The sequence below is a fragment of the Eptesicus fuscus genome, chromosome 16, assembly GCF_027574615.1.
Source record: "Eptesicus fuscus isolate TK198812 chromosome 16, DD_ASM_mEF_20220401, whole genome shotgun sequence".
Classification (NCBI taxonomy): domain Eukaryota; kingdom Metazoa; phylum Chordata; class Mammalia; order Chiroptera; family Vespertilionidae; genus Eptesicus; species Eptesicus fuscus.
In genome coordinates, this window is record NC_072488.1 from 19,587,778 (window position 1) to 19,614,182 (window position 26,405).

Sequence of the window (26,405 nt, forward strand, 5' to 3'; positions counted from 1 at the left end):
TTCAAACAATAACAAATTCTCTTGGCTTTGATGTCACTTCCTCTGAAAGAGCAAGCTTGTCACTAAAACTATTTTTTCATTGTTTACTTGAGAAGGGAACTGGGATCTCTGAATTTATACCATAATATTCAAGGTGAAAAAAAGGATTATAAAAAAGCAAAAATATTCACCTCAGTCTTCGTTTTGCAAGACTTTTAGAACATATTTTTTCCATCCCACTCTGAACATTAAGTAAAGCTGTTATTGCTTGTTTCAAACATTCCTTGTCTTCTTGATCTTCACTCTTTTCTTCTAATTGCTGTAGAGTGAAAATGACAAATCTAAACTAGTAGAACAGTTTTGGACCAATAAATAAATAAGCCCATTTCATTTAAGGATAAAGCTAACACTGATTCTTCCTACCACAATAAAACTTTTAAACATGTCAAAATATATTAAGAGTCTTTTTCTTCTTTATATATTACTATCCATGTCAACATGCAAATTTTCCACATTAAAAAAAAGAGGAGAAAAGAATTCACACCCTTGTGACAGGCAGTAATATGCAGTTTCTCAGACACATATTACTGAAAAGAAATGAGTGATATACATTTTTTTTTTTTTTACTTCATAGGACTTTGAAGAGCAGGAGGCACATAAGTGAGCTTTTTTTTTTTTTTGGCAGTGTGGAATTTAGCCTTAGGTTTCTGATTCCAATATTAATGTTGTAGGTAATGGGATGATAAAAAAGATAAATGTACAGAAAAAGATGCAATATAATGGAAAGAAACTTGATACACAATTAAGGATCAAATTTTAACTCTACTTCTGTGTGACCTTGGGGCAAATTAATTGATTTCTTAGCTTCACATTTCTCATCTGTCATATAAGTTTTTTAGTATTTTAATAAAAAACCTGCCCTGCCTACTTTATAGGTTTGTTATTAAAAAATCAAAGCACTCTGAGATAATCCAAGATGGTGGTGGTGTAGATAGATGGATGTTACAATCACCTCCTCCCAGGACCAAATTGGAATTACTACTAAAATATAGAACAATCAACTTGAACAACCAACTGAAGACTAACTGAAGAGAAGACTTATAACCAAGAATTTACAAAAGCCATTCAGATTGGTAGGAAGGGCAGAGACTGAAGAGGGATATCTCAGCTGCAGAGGTTCCTCCTGAGGAGCTGGGGTCTCAACCCCAAGCTTGGTTCCCCATCCCAGAGCATCAGAGCCAGGAAGAGGCACGCACATAACACCTGGCCATGAAAATCAGTGGGAATTCTGTCGGCCGGGGAGAAATAGGAGTCATAGAGACACAGGTATCCTTGTAAAGGTCCAACACACAAAATATCATTTGCAGCCACTCACCCTAGGCTCTGGCTGAGAGAGTGGGAGCAGACTGGAGTCCCATGAGAAGAGACTGGGATTTGTGGCTCTGGGGAGACAGCTATAGAGACAGCTGTCAGGACCCCTGTGCTTAGTCCCTCTCCAACACTGGCAGATGCCATCTTTCTTGGGTGGTACTCCCCTCCATATGATATCAGCCTGGGGGAATGCAATAGTCCCACCCTTTGGATTCCCTGTTGCCCCATCCTGCAGAGCTCATGCCCTCCTGAGGAGTCAGCTACCTGGGTTAGGGTGTAGAAGTATGGACAGACTCAGGAGATGTCAATGACTGAGTGGTGTAGCTTTGGGGCAAGGGCCATTCCCCCCACTTACCCATGAACCTGACTGGTACTTCCCCCTCATGGGAGATCCTCTAGCCCCACTCAACTGGCTCCCAGCAGCACCACCCTGCTGCACTGGGCCTGCCAGCAGAATCTTGGACAGACTGAGTTGTGTGGCTCTGGAATGGGGGCCATTTTCCCCTTGCACATGAGATCAGTGCAGAGTATGACCAAATTGTGGTCTAATTTGGCTTGACAAATTCTGTGGGCCTCTCCCTGACGACTCCCGAGACCCTGGCCCAACACAAAGGTCTGCGGGCAACCAGCAGGTGGCAGCTAAATTTGGTATATCCTGGGACATTTGCTGAATGGCCTCACACCCAACACTGGCACAGAGTTTGAACCCGTATCATTCCGGTGAACACCATTGTCCCCTACCTGGATTCTCACTGAGAATCTACCTCATGCAACTCAAGTACCGCCAGAGGCTCTTTCAGTGACTGAGACAAATAGGCAGCCAGCAGGTGGACGTGGGTCTCACGGGACCTCGGGACTTTTGCTGACCTGCCCTAGCCCTGGTGCTGATAAAAGCTGGCCTTGGTGCATAGCTTGGTCCTTTCCATGCACACATAGGCCCAGCCAAGGCAGCCACAAATTGTGAATCACTTTGTAGCTCCAAACAGGCTGCCAAGGGCCAGTCATAAGCAGCATCTGACATTGGCCAGCACCAGTCATTCCCAAGAAGCCCCAAAACCAACACACCCAGTGGCCAGCTTCAGACAACATCAGAACAGGATCCAATTAGCTTCATTAACAGCATATCCAAAGGGAGTTCTTGGCAGGCATCAGACCCTACTGAGGCAAATTCTGCTTTGTGTGGTCAGCACCTGCACAGCAGCTCATACACTGTGATACAGGTCGATCCTCATTGCCAGCCAGCCAGGCACAAACTGGTCAATAGAAATCAAAACTCAATTACAACAGGGCCACATAACCCACACAAGGGACATTCCTAGGGCACCCAGCTCAGGTGATCAAAGATTGCCACACTGGGTCCCACAGTGAAAGCAGTCCTAAGAGGAAAATTCATAGCATTACAGGCCTACCTCAAGAAATAAGAAAAATCTCAAATAAACACTCTAACTTTACACTTAAAGGAACTAGAAAAAGGACAATAAACAAAGCCCAAAGTGAGTAGAAAAAAGGAAATAATAAAAATCAGAGCAGAAATAAATGAAATAGTCTAAAAAACAATACAAAAGATCAATGAAACCAAGAGTTGGTTGTTTGAAGAGATGGACAGGATTGACAAACTTTTATCTAGTCTCATCAAGAATAAGAGAGAGAGGACCCCAAATAAATAAAATCAGAAATGAAAGTAACTGACTCCACAGAAATACAAAGGATTGTAAGAAAATATTACAAACAATCATATGCCAACAAATTGGACAATCTGGATGAAATGGTTAAATTCTTAGAAACATACAATCTTCCAAAACTAAATCAGAAAGAATCAGAGAATCTGGATAGATTACAACTAATGAAATTGAAGCAGTAATTTAAAAAACCCCAACAAACAAAAATCCTGGACTGGATGGCTTCACGATGAAATTTATCAAATATTCAAAGAAGAACAAACACCTATCCTTTTCAAACTCTTACAAAAAATTAGAGAGGAAGGAAGACTTCCAAGGTCATTTTTCAAGGCCAGTTTTACCCTAATTCCAAAACCAGATAAAGACATAAAAGAAAGAAAATTATAGGCCAATATCCCTGATGAACATAGATGCTAAAATCCTCAACAAATTAACAAACAGGATCCAGCAATACATTAAAAAGATCATATACCATGATCAAGTGGGATTTATTCCAGGGATGCAAGGTTGGTACAGTATCTATAAATCAATAAACGTGATAAACCACATAAACAAACTGAAGGATAAAACCACATGATCATATCAATAGATGTAGAAAAAGCATTTGATAAAATACAGCACCCATTTGTGATAAAAAACTCCCAGCAAAGTAGGGATAGAGGGGAATATACCTCAATGTGATAAAGGCCATGCATGACAAACCCACAGCCAACATCATACTCAATGGGAAAAAACTAAAAATGTTTCCCTTAAGATCAAGAACAAGACAGGTATGTCCCCTTTCACTACTCTTGTTCTGCACAGCAAAAGAAGTCTTAGCCACAGTAATAAGACTAGAAGTAAAAATAGAAGGCATGTAAATTGGAAAAAAAGGAAGTAAAAGTGAACAGAGGTTGTGTTAGCTGCTGCACAACACAAAAGAGACAAATTTGCAATGTAGTTCAGGAAAACCAACAACACACACACACACACACACACACACACACACACACACACACACACCAACCCAGCATAAAACCCCCAAACCCAAACCCCCAAAAAACCAACAATCCTCAACACAACAAAATCCAGAGTTAACTAGCACACATACAAAAAAAAGGGGGGTGGGGGAAAAAAGTCAATTTATAGAAATTGACTCCAAATGGGCCCAGATGTTGGTTGGATTTAGGAAAGACTTCAAAGTGGCTTTTATGATCATGTTCAAAGAATTAAAGGAAAACATGGTCTTATTAAGTGGATAGAGAGGGAATATCTGGAAACTATCAAACAAAATCCAAATGGAAATTCTAGAGTAAGTATAATAACTAACAATTCTATTGACAGATCAATACAAATTACCAAATTGAAGAAAATGAGAAAAAGGGATTTAAGAAAAATGAAGTTTCAGAGACTTGTGGAACAACATAAAGTAGTAGAACCAATATACATAACTGGAGTTCTAGAAGGAGAGGAAATGAGAGAAAAATAGCCAAAATGCAAGAATAATGTAAAAGCAAGTTAAAATCTGAAGTGTAGCAAGGAGTCTGAAACTTTAAGCAGGAAATCAACACTTAAAAATGTAAGGATCTCTCATTATGAAAATAAAATACTTTTTAAAATAATTTTTTCTTACCTGAGAGAAAATTACCAAAACTATAAATGCCCCTCACAGCAGTTTAGTTTATTTAAAATTGGAATAGGACAATAATCAGCTATTGACTTATAATAGCTCCTAAATTACACTACTCTATGTTTAACTTTAGATATTCAACATCTGTGGTCAAATACAATACCATTTAGCTCACAGCTTTGAGCTCATCATTTCAGGATAATTTCTAAATTTAGAAAGCTAGTTCAAGGGAATAAAATCAAGACAGACCTCTACTGGGGTTATTCTTATGAGACTCAGAGAGAGAGAAGTTATGTTTTCTAAATTTCTTATTGCTGGTATTAACACATTAGCTCATGGACAGTGTAAAAAATGGTCTTGAGCATATAGCACTTAAACCAGATGCATGCACAGCATAAAAAAGTAGAGAAAAAATGGTCTAGAGTAGAAGATGCTTGATATTGTCCAATTTCCAAACTGGAAAAACAGCAAACCAAAGCCATTAACACATGCACACAAGGTATTTGTAAAAGGGGACTGCAGAGCATATTTTTTCACAAAGAGTTTTTGGCACACCATGTGAAGGCCATTAGTGGGTGTTTAAAGTGAATGAGGTAGCACGATTCATATTTGCCTTTTCCAATTTGTTTTACAAAGTATTAAAAAAAGAGAGACTACTTTGGGAGGGAAAATGTTTAATATTTCTCAGTTCTTGATCCTAACTTTTCCACCCACAGCACCTCATAGTTCTCAGTTTTTATCTGTAATCCTTTTCCATATTCCCATACTTAAGCATTTGGGGCTACACTTTTTGTGATGTTAAGGGGGAAAGTGAAGGACTATTCTTCAAGTCTAGTTCACAAAAATCTAGCAGTAATATGCTTAAACCAGTAGAAATATTTTAAATTGCTGAATGATGCAATTATAAAAAAAACCAGCTGTTACCAAAAAATTTTAATTGCCCATACTTGGGGGGAGTAAATCATTAATTTCTCTTATTAAGATGATTAGGTTTTACAGCTTTCTGAAACTTCATCAAGGCCTTTTGTTCTTATTTATAAATTAATAACTGCTTTGAGGTTTCATATAAATTTTAATCCTTCAGAATTTAATTACAATTTTAGGTAAAAATTCCATTATCAGTGATACCATTATGAAGAAGGATTCTATATAACCAACTTGTTTGTAAATGTCCCATTTTGACAATGGTTTCCCATTAAGAATTGTTGGTAAAGAATGATTTTATGCACAAAGTACTTCCTCTTGATTAATCTCTTAAAATAATTATCCTACATTACCAAAGACTTTAAATGGTATTTTGTTTGAAGTCTAGAATACAGAGCTAAGAGCTCTGGAATTCTGCTTTAGCTCTCTTAGTCCTTTCCCAAATCAAACATTCATACTTGAGAAATATAACTTCAGTTCAAGAGACCAGCGGAAAGATAGCGAAATGTAGGGATGAGAGGTCTTCCAATTTACCAAATCCAGAGGCTTCTATTCATCACTGATTCTTTATAGAGAGCCCATTTCTTCATGTACTCCCACAAACTATAAACATGATTTCTAGTAATACATTCTCCATAACAAAATCATATTAAGTAAAACTTTTCTTTAATAAACGATTCTCTTAAAAGCTAAAGAAATAATAATAGTATTAATGCATGTCTTATTTTATTGTCTTAATGGGGCTAGTTCAATAACATTATATCACATATTTAAAATTTTTGAAAAAAAAGGTTACATTTTAAGGGCATATCCATAATCTATTTTTATTTATTTACATTTTAATCCTCACTCAAGTAACTTTTTTCATTGTTTTTTTAGAGAGAGTGGAAGGGAGCCTTGGAGGGGTTGGGGGTGAGAGAGACAGACAGAGAGAGACATATCAATTGGTTACCTCCTGCATGCGACCCGACCAGGCTGGAGATCCAACCTGCAACCCCAGGTACATGACCTTGACTGGGAATTGAACCTAAGACCCTTTGGTGTAAGGGCCAACACTCTAACCACTGATCAACACAAGCCAGGGCTATTCATAATCTAAAGGCGACATCATCTATACTAATAAAAGGGTAATATGCTAATTAGACCGGGTCGACCAGACATCTTCCGGTTGTCTGGTCCTCCTTCCGGACAAAGCCACGGTGTCAGGGGCTGAGGCAGAGGTGGTTAGGGGTGATCAGGCCAGCAGGGGAGCAGTTAGGGGCGATCAGGCTGGCAGGGAGGACAGTTAGGGTTGATCAGGCTGGCAGGGGAGGGCAGTTAGGGGCGATCAGGCAGACAGGCAGAAGGGTTAGGGCCGATCAGGCAGGCAGGCAGAGGCGGTTAGGGGTGATCAGGCAGGCAGGCAGAGGTGGTTAGGGGTGATCAGGCAGGCAGGCAGAGGGGTTAGTGGTGATCAGGCAGGCAGGCATGCAGAGGGTTTAGGGGTGATCAGGCAGGCAGGAAAGTGAGCAGTTAGGAGCCAGCAGTACCAGATTGCGGGCCTAAACCGGCAGTCAGACATCCCCTGAGGGGTCCTGGATTGGAGAGGGTGCAGGCCGGGCTAAGGGACCCCTCCCTCCCCTGTGCACGAATTTTGTGCACCGGGCCTCTAGTTAGATATAAAATATTTAAAAAGTAATACCTTCAAGCTACACTACTGAATTATAATTTATATAGAGTAAGGTTCCCCCTTTTCCTAGTTAATGTCAGTGTATAACAGGAAAAAAAAAGGTGGGGGACAGAATCCTTTCCTTTTGGTCAATGCTTCTGAAATAGAGTATTTTGAATTGTGATAACATGGTGAATTTTTACTGGGGTTATACATAGTTCACTGTTTCTAAAGTAAAGATAAACAGTTTTATAGAGATAGTTGCAAACTTGAGCTAAAAAAATTAGGTAATAAATCTTCCCCATTTGGCCTTATCCTCATACTATCTAAGTATCTAAATCTGCTGAGGTCCCAAAATGGGTACTTGGATGCATAAATAAATCCAATGTTATTTCCAAATAACCAACAATGTAAACAAAACATAAGGACACACGATAAAAAATATCTGATCATTGCTTTAAAATTCACTATTAAAACTGAAGAAAATATGCCACATTTTTGCAGATGCATTTGTATTTGCTTCTTAACTAGAAAAAGAAAATAGATACAGACTAATGTCCATGGGTGCTCACATAATAATACAAACAAAAGTTGGTAAAAAATTGTATCACAATTGAATACTTTTCTTACCTTTAAAAGTTCAAAGTAATGTAGACAGTGGTAAACAGGGGCTAGAAGCAGTCTGGGTAGAACATACTGAACCGCTTCTTTAAAACCTTCGCCTATTGACTAGAAAACAAAGTGATTTAATTTTTTTAAGTTTATTTTTCAGATATCATATATCTTGATTTAAAAATAACTATACCTGTAAATAAAGTGCCGCTCCAGGCTTTGATAACTGACTAAGGAAACGATCATGAAAACCAGGTCGTAAAATATCTCGAGCATATGATTCATATGGATCAAATGCCAGTTCCTTGGAAAATAAAGAAGGTAAAACATAAATTATCTTTCTCCAAAGTAGAACATTAAAAAAAACACCCACAATCCATAAACAGAAAAATTAAATTATGGGCACATCTCTACCAGCACGATTACATCTTTCCTTTAAAGCCTCTAAACAAGATTACATGGCTATTAATTACAATTTTAACAAAATAAATCTAATATTCTCAAGTAAGACAGTAAATCAATTTACTCTGATAAGTAATGAGATCCTTATATGTTATGACACCTCATCAACAGATTCTAGTAGAGTATTATCAACAAACATGGTCATAAGAATTGAGAGACTTTGGGTTCTAAAAAACAAGCTTAGCCTAAACACCAAAGAATATAGATATCTACAACTAGATAAACATTTAGATACTGGTGCCAGACATTTATTTTCTCATGGTCATTTCCTAGTGGCAGACTTTTACTTTCACATTCTGTAAGTCAGAGCTAACAGTTTATAATCATCTAAAATTCATTGTTACAGTTTTCACAAGACAAACAATTTAATTCAAATTATCCAAAAATTTACTATCACCAATCATTAATAAACTAAACAACTGTAATAGTTATGTCTAAAAGATTATAATATACTGGTTTTGATGATTCCTGAGGAAAAAGAGGGCAGGTATCTAGATTTTAGCAGAAGTAGGATCGCTACTCTTTCCCATCTTATGCCATATTCTAGGTAAAAAAACAAAATTACAAAAAAGGTGCTCTAGATTCTAGCAAGAGCTCCTTTCTATGAAGGGTAATTCTAGAAAGAGGAAGGGGACATCTAGTGGAGGCATGCAGCAAAAGGAAATAAGAGGGAATGATAAAAAAAATGACGTTTATGTATTAATTAGCCTTAATGTTATCAGATTCTTTTTTTAAGGAAAGACTGAATAACAACAACACAAGATCAGGAATTAGAAGACCTCACTTCTGTTCTTTGTGAAATGTAGTATGGTACACAAAATTCCAAGTCATCGGAATTCTCAAGCTGGCTCCTAGTTCATTTCCCAATTTCAATACTTTCAATTGTTTTCCAACTGAAAATTTCTATAATAATATAACATTGGAAATTACAGCCCAGCTCATAGTAGATTTTACTGGAATGGAGAGTTTCAACAATAACAACAGAAAGGAGTCAGGTATGAATTAAGTAGATGGGAGAGAGAAAACAATGTGATCAGATGCTTCTATCTTGGGTATCTTGAACTCTAGACATCATATACAGCAGATATGTTTGCCCTCCTTCCCTTTCAATACTTTATTTATAGAATTTTTATAAGAACTATTTATATAAAGAAAAAGCTACACAGTGTAGTGGCTTCCAAGCTTGTCTTTAGAGTCACAGAGTTCCAATTTTTATTGCACTATTTATTAGCTGTGTGACCTTTGACAAACTACTTCCTTTCTCTAAGCCAGCTTCCTCATTGGAAAATGTAGATAACACCTACTTCAAGGGGTTGTTTTAAGAATTAAATATCATATTCAAATGCTTATAATTGGGTATGCACATAATAAGCACTAAATAAACAGTACCTAGTATCATCATTCTAAAGTAGCTAATATTGAGAAAAAGAAATTGAAAACTAACTGGGAATCCAAGCTCTAATCACATAGGTTTATTCTTAAGAATAAATTTATAGAATGGCAAGCACTTCTAAGGACCCACGTGTAAATTAATAGATGATTTATGATTAGTTTTCTGGTTTAAATGCAAAACTTATAAAATTCATAAAAATTTAATAATATACATAACTATGTATTAACTGTTAGAATATTCTAAATGTACAGAAAAGCACAGAGAACAACCTAACATTGCTATATTCACCATCTAGCTCAGAAAAGCAACCCTATATAATAAAGAGGTAATATGCAAATGGGAGGGCAGGGCAGCAAGCTACAAGTGGGGGAGAGCTACAGGAGGTTGGAGCATTGAGCTACGTGCAGCGGAGAGCTACAGCGGTGGTGGGCGGGGCGGCCAGCTGAGGCAAGCCCCAGCGAGCTACTCGCACACAGATTCATGGGCAGGGCTACTAGTATTTTATAATACTGCAGATTAAAAAACAAAACACTATAGGTAGAACTGACCTCCTGGATTATGTAAAATTGTACCATTTTACATTCCCACCAGCAAAGTATAAGGGTTCCAATTTCTCCACATCCTCACCAACACTTATTTCCCTTTCTTTAAAAAATAAGTTATAGCCATCTTAGTGAATGTGAACTGGTACTTCATAATAGTTTTGTTTTGCATTTCACTAATGAATAATGTTGTTAAGCATATTTTCAAGTGCTTATTGCTATTGCATATCTTCTTTGGATAAATTCCTATTGAAATCCTTTGCCCGTTTTAAAGTTGGGATGTCTCTTTATAAGAGTTCTTTATAAAAAGAACAGAATACTAGATCTTTATTAGATATATAATTTGTAAACATTTTTTCCCATTTTGTATGCTATCTTTTCACTCTTCATGGTGTCCTTTGAAGTACAAACATTTTTAAGTCCAAATTACTTATTTTTTCTCGTGCAGCTCATGGGTTTGGTGTCATATACCTAAGAATCCTTTGCCAAGGCCAAGATCATGAAGACTTAGCCATGCTTACTTCCAAGAGCTTTATAATTTTAGCTTCTATTTTAGGACTTTAATCTGTTCTGAGGTTATGTTTGTATATGGTGTAAGGTAGACTTCAACCTCATCTTTTGTGTTCCTCATAACTTTAAAGTATCATTTTTTGAACAGAAGTTTTAAACTTTCTTTAAAAAATATATATTTTTTATTGATTTCAGAAAGGAAGGGAGAGAGATAGAAACATCAATGATGAGAGAGAATCACTGATTGGCTGCCTCCTGCATGCCCCCTACTGGGAATCCAGCCCACAACCTGGGCATGTGCCCCTGACTGGAATCAAACCTGGGACCCTTCAGTCCCCAAGCCAATGCTCTATCCACTGAGCCAAACTGGCTAGGGCAGAAGTTGTGTTTTTTTTTTTTAATTTTTTATAAGTCTTTATTGTTTAGAGTATTACATGAGTCTCCTCCCCCTCCGCCCGCCCCCGACCTCTCACCCCCCTCCCCTTACTGTCTGTGTCCATTGGTTTTGCTCATATGCATGCATACAAGTCCTTTGGTTGATCTCTTGCCCCCTCACTCCCTCACCTTCCCTCATAGGTTGGGCAGTCTGTTCAATGTTTCTATGTCTCTGGTTCTATTTTTGTTCATCAGTTTATGTTGTTCATTATATTCCACAAATGAGTGAGATCATGTGATATTTATCTTTCTCTGACTGGCTTATTTCGCTTAGCATAATGCTCTCTAGTTCCATCCATGCTGTTGCAAATGGTAAGAATTCCTTCTTTTTTATAGCAGCGTAAAATTCCATTGTGTAGATGTACCACAGTTTTCTAATCCACTCATCTGCTGATGGGCACTTAGGCTGTTTTCAAATCTTAGCTATGGTAAATTGTGCTGCTATGAACATAGGGGTGCATATATTCTTTCTGATTGGTATTTCTAGTTTCTTGGGATATATTCCTAGAAGTGGGATCACTGGGTCAAATGGGAGTTCCATTTTTAGTTTTTTGAGGAAACTCCAATACTGTTCTCCACAGTGGCTACACCAGTCTGCATTCCCACCAGGAGTGCAGGAGGGTTCCTTTTTCTCCTCATCCTCTCCAGCACTTGTCCGTTTGTTGATTTGTTGATGATAGCCATCCTGACTGTGAGATGGTACCTCATTGTTGTTTTGATTTGCATCTCTCGGATGATTAGTGACTTTGAGCATGTTTTCATATGTCTCTTGGCCTTCTGTATGTCCTCTTTCGAAAAGTGTCTATTTAGATCGTTTGCCCATTTTTTGATTGGACCATTTATCTTCCTTTTGCTAAGTTGTATAAGTTCTCTGTAAATTTTGGAGATTAAACCCTTATTGGAGATAACACTGGCAAATAGGTTCTCCCATGCAGTGGGTTTTGTTGATGGTTTCTTTTGCTGTGCAGAAGCTTTTTATTTTGATGTCGTCCCATTTGTTTATTTTCTTAGTTTTCATTGCCCTTGGAGCTGTATTAGTAAAGATATTGCTTCGACATATGTCTGATATTTTGCTGCCTATGGAGTCTTCTAAGATTTTTATGGTTTCTCGTCTTAAAGTCCTTTATCCATTTTGAATTTATTTTTGTGTATGGTGTAAGTTGGTGTTCTAAACTTTTAATCTCTTCTTTAATGGTTTTCACTTTCTATGTGCTAAGAAATCCTTCCAATCTCAATGTCATAAATATGTTCTATATTTTCTTCTGAACTTCTAAAGTTTTGTTTTTCATTTTTAGATCTTAAATCTATTGATAGCTTTTTGTGTATGATATGAACTAAGAATTTTTTTCTCTCCACATAGATAACTATAATTCTTCCCCTCCCCCCGCCCCATTTGTTCATTTTAACCTATAGGCAGTATTTCTATTTTTTTTGGTGATTCTCCTAAATGTTTTCAATATAAAATTGTTGTATTGTCAATCATCGAATGAGATACAAGATGCCTTAATGAGTCAATTAATTAGGAGTCATTTATTGTGCGCGGCCCAGAGGGAGGTGTCTTTTCCAAATCTCTGAGCAACCCATACAGGAAGTTTTTCCGTATTTATACGTTTCGAGCCTCTTTGTTTGCAGATATTACAAAGGGCTCAGTGTGAGTTATTGTTACAGACAGTTGCAACCTTGAATACATAATGAGTTTATACTTGGCATAATTATTATCAGTATTAGTCTATTACATTGGATGGCTAGCTTGCAAGGTCAGATAGTTAAGTTTATCTTTTTCTATTATTGGAACTAAAAAAAAAAGTCATTTTACAGAATAACAGACTGTCTTAAAGTGACAGTTTATAATGACAGAGTTTACAGGACTAGGGACTATCTAACAATAGTAGAGAGTTTCAAACAGTTTTTTATACAAGATGGAGGTTACTATGCTTCAAAATATAGTTTATCTTTAATTTTTCTAAATTTCAAAGAGAGTTTAAAGTTGTTCAATTTTTCTATCTTTCTAAATACAAGCCCACTTTACACACTGTATAATTTATTACTGGTGCTTAGAAGTTTAGTTTAACCTTTCCTTTTAAACACACACACACACAAAAGTTCAGTTTTTAAAATATTCAAAAGTTTATCAAAATTACCAACACATTTCTCAACTTTAGTTCTTGTATTCCTTGACTTCCCTAAGTACAACTTTTCTTCTTGCTGAAGAACATCATTCAATACTTCTTATAATGAGGGCCTATGGGTAGGAAACTCTCTTGGTCAATGTATGTCTGTTTTTATTTTTATTTTTATTATTTTTTAAAATTCTTTATTGTTTAAAATATTACATGAGTCTCCTTTTTTCCCCCATTGACCTCTCCCTCGAGTCTGTTTTTATTTGTTTCTCACTTTTTTCCCCTCTGAATTACTTGTTAAATTGAGGTATAAAGTCCACAGTTTGATGAATTTTTATGTTTATGCAATTATCTGTATAATCACCACTCAGATAAAGAAAACTTATCTACAACAACCACTATTCCCAAAGATCTGTTTACATATTTAAAAGAACTTCCTACAGCCGAAACCGGTTTGGCTCAGTGGATAGAGCGTCGGCCTGTGGACTCAAGGGTCCCAGGTTCGATTCCGGTCAAGGGCATGTACCTTGGTTGCGGGCACATCCCCAGTGGGGGGTGTGCAAGAGGCAGCAAATCGATGTTTCTCTCTCATCAATGTTTCTAACTCTCTATCCCTCTCTCTTCCTCTCTGTAAAAAATCAATAAAATATATTTAAAAAAAAATAAAAGAACTTCCTACAAATGCAATTATAGTATTTTGAGTCTTATTTCATGCAACACTGTTGCCTTTAAAAAAACACACAGTAGTTCATTCTTTTATTATTACCCTATAGCAGGGGTCCTCAAACTTTTTAAACAGGGGGCCAGTTCACTGTCCCTCAGACCGTTGGAGGGCCAGACTATAGTTTAAAAAAAAAACAACTATGAACAAATTCCTATGCACACTGCTAAGTCGGCTGCTAAGCAGGACAGGCAGCGGCGGCAAAAACACCTGGCGGGCCAGATAAGGGCCAGATAAATGTCCTCGGTGGGCCGCATGTGGCCCGAGGGCCGTAGTTTGAGGACCCCTGCCCTATAGCATTTCACTGTGTGAGTATATCACAGATAATCCATTATGAATAAACCTGTAACAAACATTGTTGAACATTCTTTTTGTATACACCCAGGAGTGAAACTGCTGGACCATAGAGTCCATTGTATTCTTAGCTTTAGTAGATAGATATGTTAAACAGTTTTCCAAAGTAGCTGTAGCAATTTACACCCCCTCCACCAGCAATGTAGAGTTCCAACTGTTCCATGGTTTTAAATCGCATTTCCTTGATAATAATGATGTTCAGCACCGTTTGTTCTTTTAGGAAGTACTTGTTCAGGTCTTTTGTCAGGTCTTTTATCTATTTTTGCAAAAACCTAAGTTGCCTGTCTTTTAGTTATTGATTTGTAGGAGTGCTTTACATACTCTGGATCCAAGTCCTTCATTGGTTATAGATATTACAAATATTGTCTCCCAGTCTACAGCTTGCCTTTTTACTCTTTTCATTTTGTCTATTGATGAACAGGTATTCTTACATTTAATGTAGTCTAGTTTATCAATCTTTTCTTTTATGGTTAGTGTTTTTGTGTCCTGTTTAAAAAATCTTTGCCTATTCCAAGGTCATAAATATCTCATTTGCTTTTGCAAATGAGATTTTAATCTTTGTGCTATTTTACTATTTAATCTTTGTGCTCACTCTTTTTTAAATTTTATTTTTCAATTATAGTTTACATTCAATATTATTTTGTATTAATTTCAGGTATATAGCATAGTGGTTAGACAATCATATACTTTACAAACTGGTCTCCCCAATATTTCAAATAACCACTTGACACCAAACATAGTTACATACTAACTCTTGAATAAAAGTTTAGTTGGGCAGAAAACACTATTTTCCCTTAGTAACTATTTTGAAGATATCACACACTGATTGCTAGCCTCTTGTTAAAACCTCCTGTCATTCTCACTGTAGTTTCCACTTCGTCTTTCATAGTTCATAACATATTCTATTATTTCACTAGTGTTTTTGACTGTGGTTTTTAAAAAACTTATCCCGTCCAGTATTTGGAATTCATTTTTAATCTGAAAACTTGTGTCTTCATTTCCGGAAAATTTTTCCGTTTTTATCTCTTCAAATATTGCTCCTCTATCAGTCTTTGCCTGAAACACCTATTAGATGTATATTGAACCCTTTCAATGTAGCCTTTATTACTCTTAACTGGCCTTTTATATTCTTATCTTGGTCTCTGTGTGTCACATTCTTAGTGAATTCCTCAATTCATCTTCTAATTCACTAATTTCATCCTTGAACTAGGTCTGGTAAATGTTATACTACATAATGAGTTTTTATTGCACTGCCTGTATATTTAATTCCCAATATCTTTTCATACCTACTTGTTGTTTCCTTCTGCCTGTTTTGTTTCACAATGTCTTTCTTATAAATGGATCATATGCTTTTATTTATCTAGTTGAACATCTTAAACTTCCTTAAAATTCTTTGTAATCTATTGTACAAAATTAAATTAATCTGGAATGAATTCATTTTGTAATTGTTGATTTAGTTAGACATCATTTCAAGCATTCGACTTTGTCTTGTAGTTCAGAATTTTGTATTTAGGACTTCTTAGGGGGAAGGCTTTAAATTTTTGGTTTCCTTTTTTTTCTCTCCCATTCCTATATGATTACTCATTCAAACCAGAATCTGCTCTTAAAATGACTTTTCAGTCTCAGGTTCTGTAATCATATTGGCTTAATATTATGGGATACTCTGTTAGGTTTTAAAGTACATTTGTTATAAAGCAGTGTTTTTGTCTCCTCACCTCAGGTCCACAACTTTCTATAAATCCTTATAAGCATCAGGTTGGCAGATTTCCCCATTATCCTATTACAATCAGGGCCTCAAAGCAAGAAGCCTTGCCCACTTCCATGGAATACATTTAGTCCTTCTTCTTCTTCTTCTTTTTTTTAAAAAATATATTTTATTGATTTTTTACAGAGAGGAAGGGAGAGGGACAGAGAGTTAGAAACATCGATCAGCTGCCTCCCGGGGATGTGCCCGCAACCAAGGTACATACCCTCGACCGGAATCGAACCTGGGACCTTTCAGTCCGCAGACCGACGCTCTATCCACTGAGTCAAACCGGTTTTGGCAGTCCTTATTATTCTTAAGAGCTCAACATCCCGCTATCAGAGCTCACTATCTTGAATGTCTATTCCATTTCTAATCTTGTTTTTGCCTAAAAATTTTGAATTTTTTGTTTCATAACCCCGTGTTATAATAAAAGGTATAGATTTTAAAATGAGAACAAAGCAAGAGCTAGAAATCTCAGAATGAATATCAATGCTAACTTATTAGGACTAACATGTATTTCAGCATTTGAAATATCCAAGGAGAGAGTAACCATTTTTCTAACCCCATGATATCTGAATCACTTCACCACTCCTACTCTAAATAATAATGTGTGGTTGTCATATATTGAATAGCTTCCTGTGTGGAGATGGTTAGCTAAATATTTTAGGTAGGTTATTTTATTTAATCGTCACAAAAATCCAGAGTTCTATTATTATCTTTGCTTTACAAATACAGATACAGAGGTTTAGAGATGTGAAATAAATTGCCCATGGTTACATAAAACTAATAAGTAGCAGAGTTTAGATGGAACAGAAAATAGTTTGGTCTCACACCCAAATTCTATGGCCTCTTCACTGATAGGGCCTTCATCAACTTTTCTTATCCTTGCTATGTAAAGATAGACAATTGAGTGTCAGCTGTAAATGCCTCCCCTCTATGGGATCTGTGTTTTTTTAATGAACAAGAGACTACTTTTTCTGGGTTCCATAAGAGAAACAAATGTTAACAATGACCCTCTGAAGGGGCAATAAAGCAGAGAAGACAGCAGTTAAAATCTATGACCCTAGCTGGAAACAATAATTAAGATTCCAATTTCAATGCAAAGAAGGGCTTTTTATGCAGTTTTGTTTTGGTGTATAATTAAAGTACTTACCTCTGCTAAGTCTTCAAAGCAGCTTCCTACTAGTGGATGGGGACTGCCTTCATCTGTCATTTCTACAGTATCTTCTATATGGCCCAGTAACTTTACACTAAGTTCATGTATATCTACTATACGACTAAATATATTTTCTACATCCTGTTGGGAAGAAAAACACACTCAATTAGGTTGTATAATAAAAAACAAGTTTTGAGTCAATAAATCATTTTAAAATCACAAAATTTAACATGGTATATGCAGTGAGAAATTTTAACAACTTATAAATTTAAGTAAAAGATAATGCAAGAATTCCTTTTGCAATAATGTACAATTTGCAAATGCATTTCATTCCTCTAGGTCAGTGGTTCTCAAACATTTTGGTCTCAGGATACATTTACACTCTTAAAAATTATTAAATACTCCAAAGGGCCTTTGTTTATAATTATACCTATTAATATTTACTATATTAGAAATTAAAACCACAGAAATCTAAAAACATTTATTTAAAAATAACAATAAATAGCATTTTAATGAAAAGTAACTATAATTTTCCAATACAAACAAAAACTTTACCTAAGAAGAGTGGCATTGTTTTATATTTTTGCATATCTCTAACATCTAGCTTAAGAGATGATGACTGAATTTACATATATATGTTTCCACATTCAATCTGTTGTGGTATACTGTTTTGTTCAAAGCATATGGAGAATATCTTGCTTTACACAGATATTTAGTTGGAAAAAATGGAGTATTTTAATAGTTTATTCAAATAATTATGGATATCCTTTTCTTTTTCTGTATAGTTTCTTTATTGAGATGTAAGTTATATACCATAAAATTCACCCTTTTAAAAGGGTACTTCAACAGTCTTCATATATTCACAGAGCTGTTCAATCATCCCCATTACCAATTCCAAAACATCTTCAGCACCCCCAAAAGAAAGCTTGTATCCACTAGCAGCACTCTCCATGCTTTTCTTCCTCCCAATTAACGGCAATCCTAATCTACTTTCTATCTCTATGGATTTGCCTGTTCTGGACATTTAATATGAATGGAATAAATATCATTTTATGATATTACACAAAATTCAATAAATAGTAGTTTCTTAAAGTTAGTTTCGATGTGGAATCTGAAACCGTATCAATTCTATGAAGATACATTAAAATCCATTAGCCTATTTTGAACTCTGAATGGATCTTTTATTTATTTTTTATTTTAAAAATATATTTTATTGATTTTTTTACAGAGAGGAAGGGAGAGGGATAGAGAGTTAGAAACATTGATGAGAGAGAAACATCGATCAGCTGCCTCATGCACACCCCCTACTGGGGATGTGCCCGCAACCAAGGTACATGCCCTTGACCGGAATTGAACCTGGGACCCTTCAGTCCACAGGCTGATGCTCTATCCACTGAGCCAAACTGGTTAGGGCATGAATGGATCTTTTACCCATGTGTGATTCTGTAGCATTATGAATTTGGTCACTTGGAAAATATAGTCCATTGAGTTCTGCAGATCTTCCAAACGTTAACACATTTAACACATTTTCACTATACAATATTAAAAGACTAAATCCACTAGCATTATCACAGATCATGGGAGTGGATACAAATTTTCCAAACCTCTAATTAGCTTAAAAGTTCAAATTTTACCACTGTCAACAAACAGTGCCAGTTATTTTTCTTGAAGTAACAGGTATGCTTTATTCATTTTTTTCTCCCCACTTCATTTTTGAAAAATGTCTGCCAGATATGCATCTGAATAACCATAGTTTGTCAATCATTCTTTCAGATAAAAGTTGTATTTCATGAAAAAGGCAGCTAATTCAGTTTGCAACTCAAACAGTGCTTTTTCCTCAAGACAACCACCATACTTTGGTACATAGCAGAAGTGCTTTATTCCAGCTTCCTATCTGCCTCAGCTCTTTTCTAACTTGGGCTTTCTTGAGGCATGCCAGGCTCTTGTTCTACTGGTAATGACAGAGAATCTATGAATCCATATAGCACCCCTTTACTTCACTTGTCATTCTACACTTCTATTATCTCATATTATGAATAGATAAGCATACAAGAATACTCAATATAACACTTTGTAACTTCCATAAGATTTTCTGTAGGTTAAATTCCTGGGTAAAGACTTTTGTTACCAGGTTTGTATTTAAATGTCTATGCATATTTTCTTTAAGAGTCCACTAGTTTACCTTTCCATCAGTAGTGTATGGGAGTAACAGTTTTGCCAAACTCTTACAACACTGAATATTGCCAATCTTAACTTTCAGAAAAATGCTTAGATAATTGAAAAACAAGTACTAATTTGCATTTATCCAATTACTGTTTTTTATATTTGATTAACTTCATCAATGACTATATGTTTTTGTCAAATCAACTTTGAGGCATGATACATATCCAGTAAGATATACCTATTTAAATTTACTTTCTGATGAGATTTTGTTATTCACTCTATAATCAAGATACAAAACACTTGCATTACCGTAAGAAGTTTCCTTGTGCCCCACCCCCTTTAATCACTACTACTCCCCCAGGAAACCAGTGATCTGCTTTCTGTCACTATAGACAGTTGGAAAGTAAATTTAAATAGGTATATCTTACTGGATATGTATCATGCTTCAAAGTTGATTTGACAAAAAAGTATCCTGTCCGCCCTGGATGGCCAGCCTGAGCGCCCGGAAGGCTTTGGTTGCCCAGGCAGGCCACAGAGAGAGAGGCCAGCAAATGGCCCTCAGCCCCTCACCCCATGGGGGCATGGCTGGCCTGCAAACTGCCCCAGGCCCTCGTCCAGGCCGGCACCGTCTCCAGTGGGGACCCCCACCACAATGGGGGTGTGGCCGGCCTGCAAACCACCACAGGCCCCTCGCCCAAGCCACTCCATCCCCCAAGGGAACCCCCACCCTGATCCGGGACATCCTTCAGGGCAAACCAGCTGGCCCCCACTGGTGCACCAGGCCTCTATCTATACTAATAAAAGGGTAATATGCTAATTAGACTGGGAGACCTTCCAGGAGACCTTCCGGACGTTCTTCTGGACAAAGCCATGGTGGCAGGGCCGAGGTAGAGGAGGTTAGGGGCCAAGAGGGGAGGGCAGTTGTGGGTGATCAGGCCAGGATGGGATGGCAGTTGTGGGTGATCAGGCCAGCGGGGGGGGGGGGGGGGGGGAACGGACAGTTGGGGGCAAGCAGGCCCTCAGTGAGGGGCAATTGGGGGCAATCAGGCCGGCGGGGGTGGGGCCAGTTGGGGGTGAGCAGGCTGGCAGGCAGAGTGGTTAGGAGCAATCAGGTAGGCAGGCAGGTGAGCGGTTAGGAGCCAGCAGTCCCGGATTGTGAGAGGGATGTCCGACTGCCAGTTTAGGCCCGATCCCACAGGGACATCCCCTGAGGGGTCCCAGATTGGAGAGGGTGCAGGCTGGGCTGAGGAACACCACCCCCATGCACAAATTTCGTGCACCAAGTCACTAGTAGAATTATAAGTAGTCTTTTGTATTTGTATACCCATTCACTTGTTGATGGATATTTGAGTTGTTTCCAGTTTGAGACTATTACAAATAAGCTGCTATGAACATTCACGAACAAGTTTTGTATGGACATGTTTTAATTTCATCTGAGTAAAGACCTAGGAATGGAATTTCTAGGTAGTATGGCTAGTTTATGTCTAATGTGATACAAAACTGCCAAACTCTTTTTCTAAGTATTTACACTAGATTACATTCTCACAAGCAATGTGGGAATTTTATATGCTCATAAGCAGTTGGCTCCACATTCTTTTCAATATTTGGTACTGTCAGTCTTTTTAATTTTAGCCTTTCTAATGAGTGTATAGTAGTATCTTATTGTGGTCTTAATTTGCATTTCTTTGATGACTATTGAGGATGAGCATTTTTTGATATCCTTTTTGGTCACTGGTATATTTTCTTTTATAAAGTGTTTAATTTTTTTGCCCACTTAAAAATATCAGGCTGTTTTTTAAATTATTGAATTGTAAAAGCTTTTTATATTCTGGATACAAGTCCTTTGTTCGATAGTGTATTTCAAATAGGTTTTACCAATCTGTGGCTTACCTTTTTATTTTTCAGACAATGTATTTGGAAGAGCAAAAGGTTTTAATTTTAACAAAGTTCAAAATTCATTTTTAATTTTACAGTTCTTGACTTTTGTATCCTAAGAAATCTTACATTTTTTAAACAACTTTATTAAAATATAATTTACATACCATGCATTTCATCCATTTAGACAATTCAATGGTTTTTACTATATATTTATAGATTTGTACAACTCATAATTTACTCCTTTGTTTTTTAATGTTTACTCATTGGCATAACTTGAGCCTGTCTCAGCCTCTGTAGTGAGCACTGCTTCTTCATCAGTCATCGATAGCAATGTGGCTACAGTTCTAGGAATTACTAGAATGAAACTCTAGACAATCTCAACTGTTCTCACTCAGCATTCCCTAGGACTCTATGAGATTGGTTTGATTATTATTGTAATATCAGTAACCTCTTCTCTAATTTTTAATGTTATTGGCTCCCTCCTTTGTGCTCTCCAAAATACTGGTATACTTCTACTAGTGGCCAGGTGCACAGATTCGTGCACATTGAAAGGAAATTAATTAGAAGGTGGCCGGTGGGATGGGACTGGGCGAGAAGGGCCAGACATGCCCTGGAGCCAATTTCCCATGGTCCCGCCCCAGCCGGCCGCACCTGGGGTGGCACCATGGCTCGAAAGGTGTCTGTGGAGTGAGCGGGAGTCCCTCCAGCAGGTGAGGTCCCTCGGCCTGGCCTGCAGGGATCAGCTGAAACTGGCTCTCTGACATCTCCCAAGGGGTCCCGGAGTGCAAGAGGGCACTCTGCAAAGTTGCTGTCCTACAAGGTGTGGAACGCAAATGCAAGTGTGCAGTAAACCAGAATCAGGGCAACAGTGCCCCAGCAACAACATAACCCACAGCTGAAGGTGGAATCGCACAGCCCGCGAGGAATCGGGTTCCCTCTTCTCTGGTTTCGGGGTGCGTCACCCAAGAACTGCCACTGCCAAGTCACTGCAGCTCGGCAGCTCCTGCATTGAGCGTCTGCCCCCTGGTGGTCAGTGAGCATCATAGTGACTGATCAGACAGAGGAAGGGACAATTAGCATATCAGCCTTTTCTATATATAGATTATGGTAATTACCACATTGTATTGCAATTTAATTTTAAGTTTATATTCTCTGTCTTGACTAGATTAAACTTGAGGAAAGAATTTTTTCCTTATTCATCTTTGAATCCTCATTGCTAAGTATGGCACTTAATATATGCAGCACTGATAAAGTGCCGGTTGAATGACTCAAATGAGTTAAACAAAACAAAACAAAACATCTGCTTAAATAAGAGGTGTTTTCTTTGGAGTACATTAAAGATTCATTTGCAGGTATATAATCAGTCTAGTTTTCAATTTATAATGTTAAATTTACTGACATGGTTGTAGCAACTTTGTGATCAGTCACTATGAATTAAATCCCACAACTTAAAAATGTTTGACAAGTTAGCAATCATGAACTATAAAAATTCAAATTTCATTGGTCATGTAAAATTAACAACACATGCAATGATATACATGTATATAATGATACTTACATTAGCTGAAAACAATTTTGAATTGGAGACAAAGGGCTCTCTAAAAACTTTTATAATTAAGTTCAGTTCCCTTATGTATTGCCGAATTTCTGCCATAAATGCCTTTACCAAATCATAGTAAGTCTGCTCCCCTGAGGTGGAAGGCTCTTCATCAGTTAAAGATAATATATTTATATCTTCCACATCTTGATGAAACATATCCATCAACACCTACATAGTCAAAGAGATTTAAAAAAGCGTAATAAAATATGAATCTATAGTCAAATTTAAAGTTAAGCAGTCTAAACAATTTCTTAATGACAGTTCTTAAATGACAAAAAGCAAATACAATTATCTTTTCTTGGATATACTGCCACCACCCCAACTCAGTTTCTCTAAAACAGAATTTAACATCTGGTATCAAACTGACTCCCCCAAGTTCTCTATCAATACTAGTTTCTGTCTGTCTGTCTCTCTTGTTAACTTATTATTTTTAATTTGTTCTCAAATCCTATCTTGGATTTCTCTCTTAGTTTTCTTGTTTCATACACTTGCCATCACCACTTCATTTCAGGGCCTCACCACCTCATTTTTATTCTTTAATATACTTTTATTGATTTCAGAGAGGTAGGGAGAGGGAGAGAAAGAAACATCAATGATGAGAGAGAACCACTGATTGGCTGCCTCCTGCATGCCCCCTACCAGGGATCGAGCCCGCAACCCGGGCATATGCCCTCAACCAGAATAGAACCTGGGACACTTCAGTCCACAGGCTGACACTCTATCCACTGAGCCAAACTGGCTAGGGCTTACCACCTCATATTCAAATAATTCTTATAGCCTTCTTTGCCTACATTTGTTGGATATTGATCAAAATAAGTCCTGTTTTTTCTAAGAAGTCTACTATTATAACTCTTGCTGAACCTCATCTTTCCCCTTCCGTAAACTTCTATATCATTATCCCCATAACACAATAAAATAATATCTTCTCTTGGATGACTTTCTGCTTGTTTCACAAAAATAAGTATCGACTCTGAAACCTTGTTTTATACTTCTCTTGCATTTCCTCCCTGTGTGAGCACACAGTATATACTCAAAAATATTTATATGATTCATTTAAAAGTACCAAATATTTTATGTTAATTGAAAACTAAATACTTTAAAACCAAATATTTATTCATTTAAAAATTTAAAAAAACCTTTGAAATCCTTTATCAGATCAGGTGATTTTTACTCTATACATTCACATTCTAAAAGAACAAATAAACACTAAAACATAAGTAAGTGGATTTAGTAATCAGAAATAATATTCCAAGTCAATAACAATATAGTGAGAAAAAATGGAATGAAATGCTTCATCAGAAAATATTTTCTTTTCCACAAAGTCATTTTTGTAAAATGAAAATTCTGAGGTAATATAGTGCAATGACTAAGAACTTTAGAGTCAGATCTGGAGTTCAAGTCTAGGCTTTGAAACTTCTTGGAATATTCTGGACCAAATTCTTTATGAACGTTAGTTTCCCTTTTATACAATGTATATAAGAGCATCTATTGTAAACAGTATCATAAGGACCAAATGAGATGAATCACATATATGCTTAACTTTAAAAAATGTTTGCTCTTATTAAAGTAAAATCATACAAGTAGTATCTAAAGAAAGCTAGGTATTAAAATAAAACTCTCAAGGGTTTAGTATTTTCACAAATCTTCTAATCCAAATAAAATTTTAAGATATCATTAATAAGAGATTATTATTAACTCTACTTGAAGCAACACATAAAAGAAAAACTGTATGACATGTTTAAACACATTTTAATACTATATGTAATACTCTATTTTCTTAAAGTGATATCTTCTGTACTTGCCATTAGATTACTGTAAATATACCTTAACACAAGATATACAATTTTATTCTGTCTGAATAGCATTAAGTCACATAAATATTTAAGAACAAAACAGAGAAGATCAGTATCCTACCTTATCAGCACACATTGCTACTTTTATATCTTGTTTTGTAATTTCATAATGCTGTATATTTCGTACATAATTCCCCACCAGCTTTAAAATGTCTGCAGAAATGTATTCTAATACTGCTACTATGTAAACAGAAACCTGGTGGTCAATTTTATAACCTAGGACCTCCTGAAAAATTAAAAGAAAAGCATGTTTAAAAATCATATGCTATAACTTTGATACTGATTTAAAACATGCATACAATTTAGCTTACCTTTTACTAAGGCCTGTGATTATCAACATTTAATTTTAAGTGGCTCATCTATGAATAATATATTAATTACTACTTGAAAATGTGAGCTAAGAAAAGATAAGACCAAATAACTTATCATCATGTAAAATGCTTAAGAAGTACAGATTACTAAATAGATAATCCATAATCTAAGAAGGGAAGCCCAAATTTGGGGAAATGGGATATGCTCGTTGTAACCTAAATCCGAATACCTGGAATTAACTATGACAAAAGAGGTTTTTTCCCTCTATATAGAACAAGAGGTAATATATTACTGGTATATGTGAATGAGTATCTATTAGCCTTACACCTCTAATCTTTCCAAAGGAACCTGGGCTTTCCAAAACCCTGGTATCTGAACTGTTTACATGGAAAACAGTTCATGCTATGTCCTACTGAACAATACTGGTTACTAACAGCATGTTAAATAGTCCTATTATTAGACCTCAAAGAGAGCATGGGCTTTATGGAGTTTACCAGTTTCTATAGGAACACGAATTATATTTTCTAAACAATCCAATTAAGAGGGGAAAAGCCAACTTTGAAATAAGTTTATTTATGAGCTGGGGACAGGATATGCAAAAACTATTCAATATTTATAGTGACAAGGACATATTAATAAGTTGAAAGATCCATTATTAGACCATAAAACTTAAAATTTAGGATTATTAATACAGCATACACATATCTCGACTTAATTCTCTTACAATGTAATTCAACATATGCATGATAAAAATCATGAAAAGAGAATTACAAAGTAGGCAATTACTACTAGTTTAGTAATTTTATATAACTTGCACTTATTTCCTCAGACCATTTAGTAAGACATAGGCAGATAATTCTATTGAAACAACGTGAGTATAAAATATAACCTTTTGACGCTCTTAAACATCATCTAAGTGTTTAGCCTTAAATCCTGGACAGATCAAATAGACCTGGATTTCCTAACTCCGTTACTTATAGCCCTGTGAAGTTGGACTATAAGTTACTTAATCACTTTCTGCCTCAATTACCTCATCTACAAACTGGGGATAATGATAATAACTTAGCTCACTAATAAAACTTAGATCATGCATGCAAGCATTAACATTTTGCTTGTATTATAGTATGCACAAAATTATTGATATCAAAGTGTTATTAAGGTTTTAATTCTTATAATACCTATATTTTTGATGTAAGAGTTAATCAATAGTTTGTTCACTGTATTAAAATAGAAATAGCATTATTAAGAGTTTGCTTCAGTTCCTCTTTCTATTAGCTCTGGTGAGAATCAGCTGACGGAGTGATTTAAACAAGTAGGACTGGATGACCAGGTGATCT

At 36.4% G+C, this 26,405-nt stretch overlaps 1 protein-coding gene across 1 annotated transcript in view; it reads right to left on the reverse strand.

Moving 5' to 3' along the window:
• The window catches only part of SOS1 (SOS Ras/Rac guanine nucleotide exchange factor 1), a 105,497-nt gene that overhangs the window by 41,957 nt on the left and 37,135 nt on the right, over positions 1-26,405 (reverse strand). Inside the window, exons 4-9 of the mRNA XM_054728456.1 lie at positions 24,818-24,982; positions 22,862-23,071; positions 17,260-17,403; positions 8,016-8,126; positions 7,841-7,939; positions 171-298 (exon numbers count right to left, since the gene is read on the reverse strand). Of these exons, the coding sequence (XP_054584431.1) occupies positions 171-298; positions 7,841-7,939; positions 8,016-8,126; positions 17,260-17,403; positions 22,862-23,071; positions 24,818-24,982 (857 nt within the window). The remainder of the gene's footprint in view (positions 1-170; positions 299-7,840; positions 7,940-8,015; positions 8,127-17,259; positions 17,404-22,861; positions 23,072-24,817; positions 24,983-26,405) is intronic.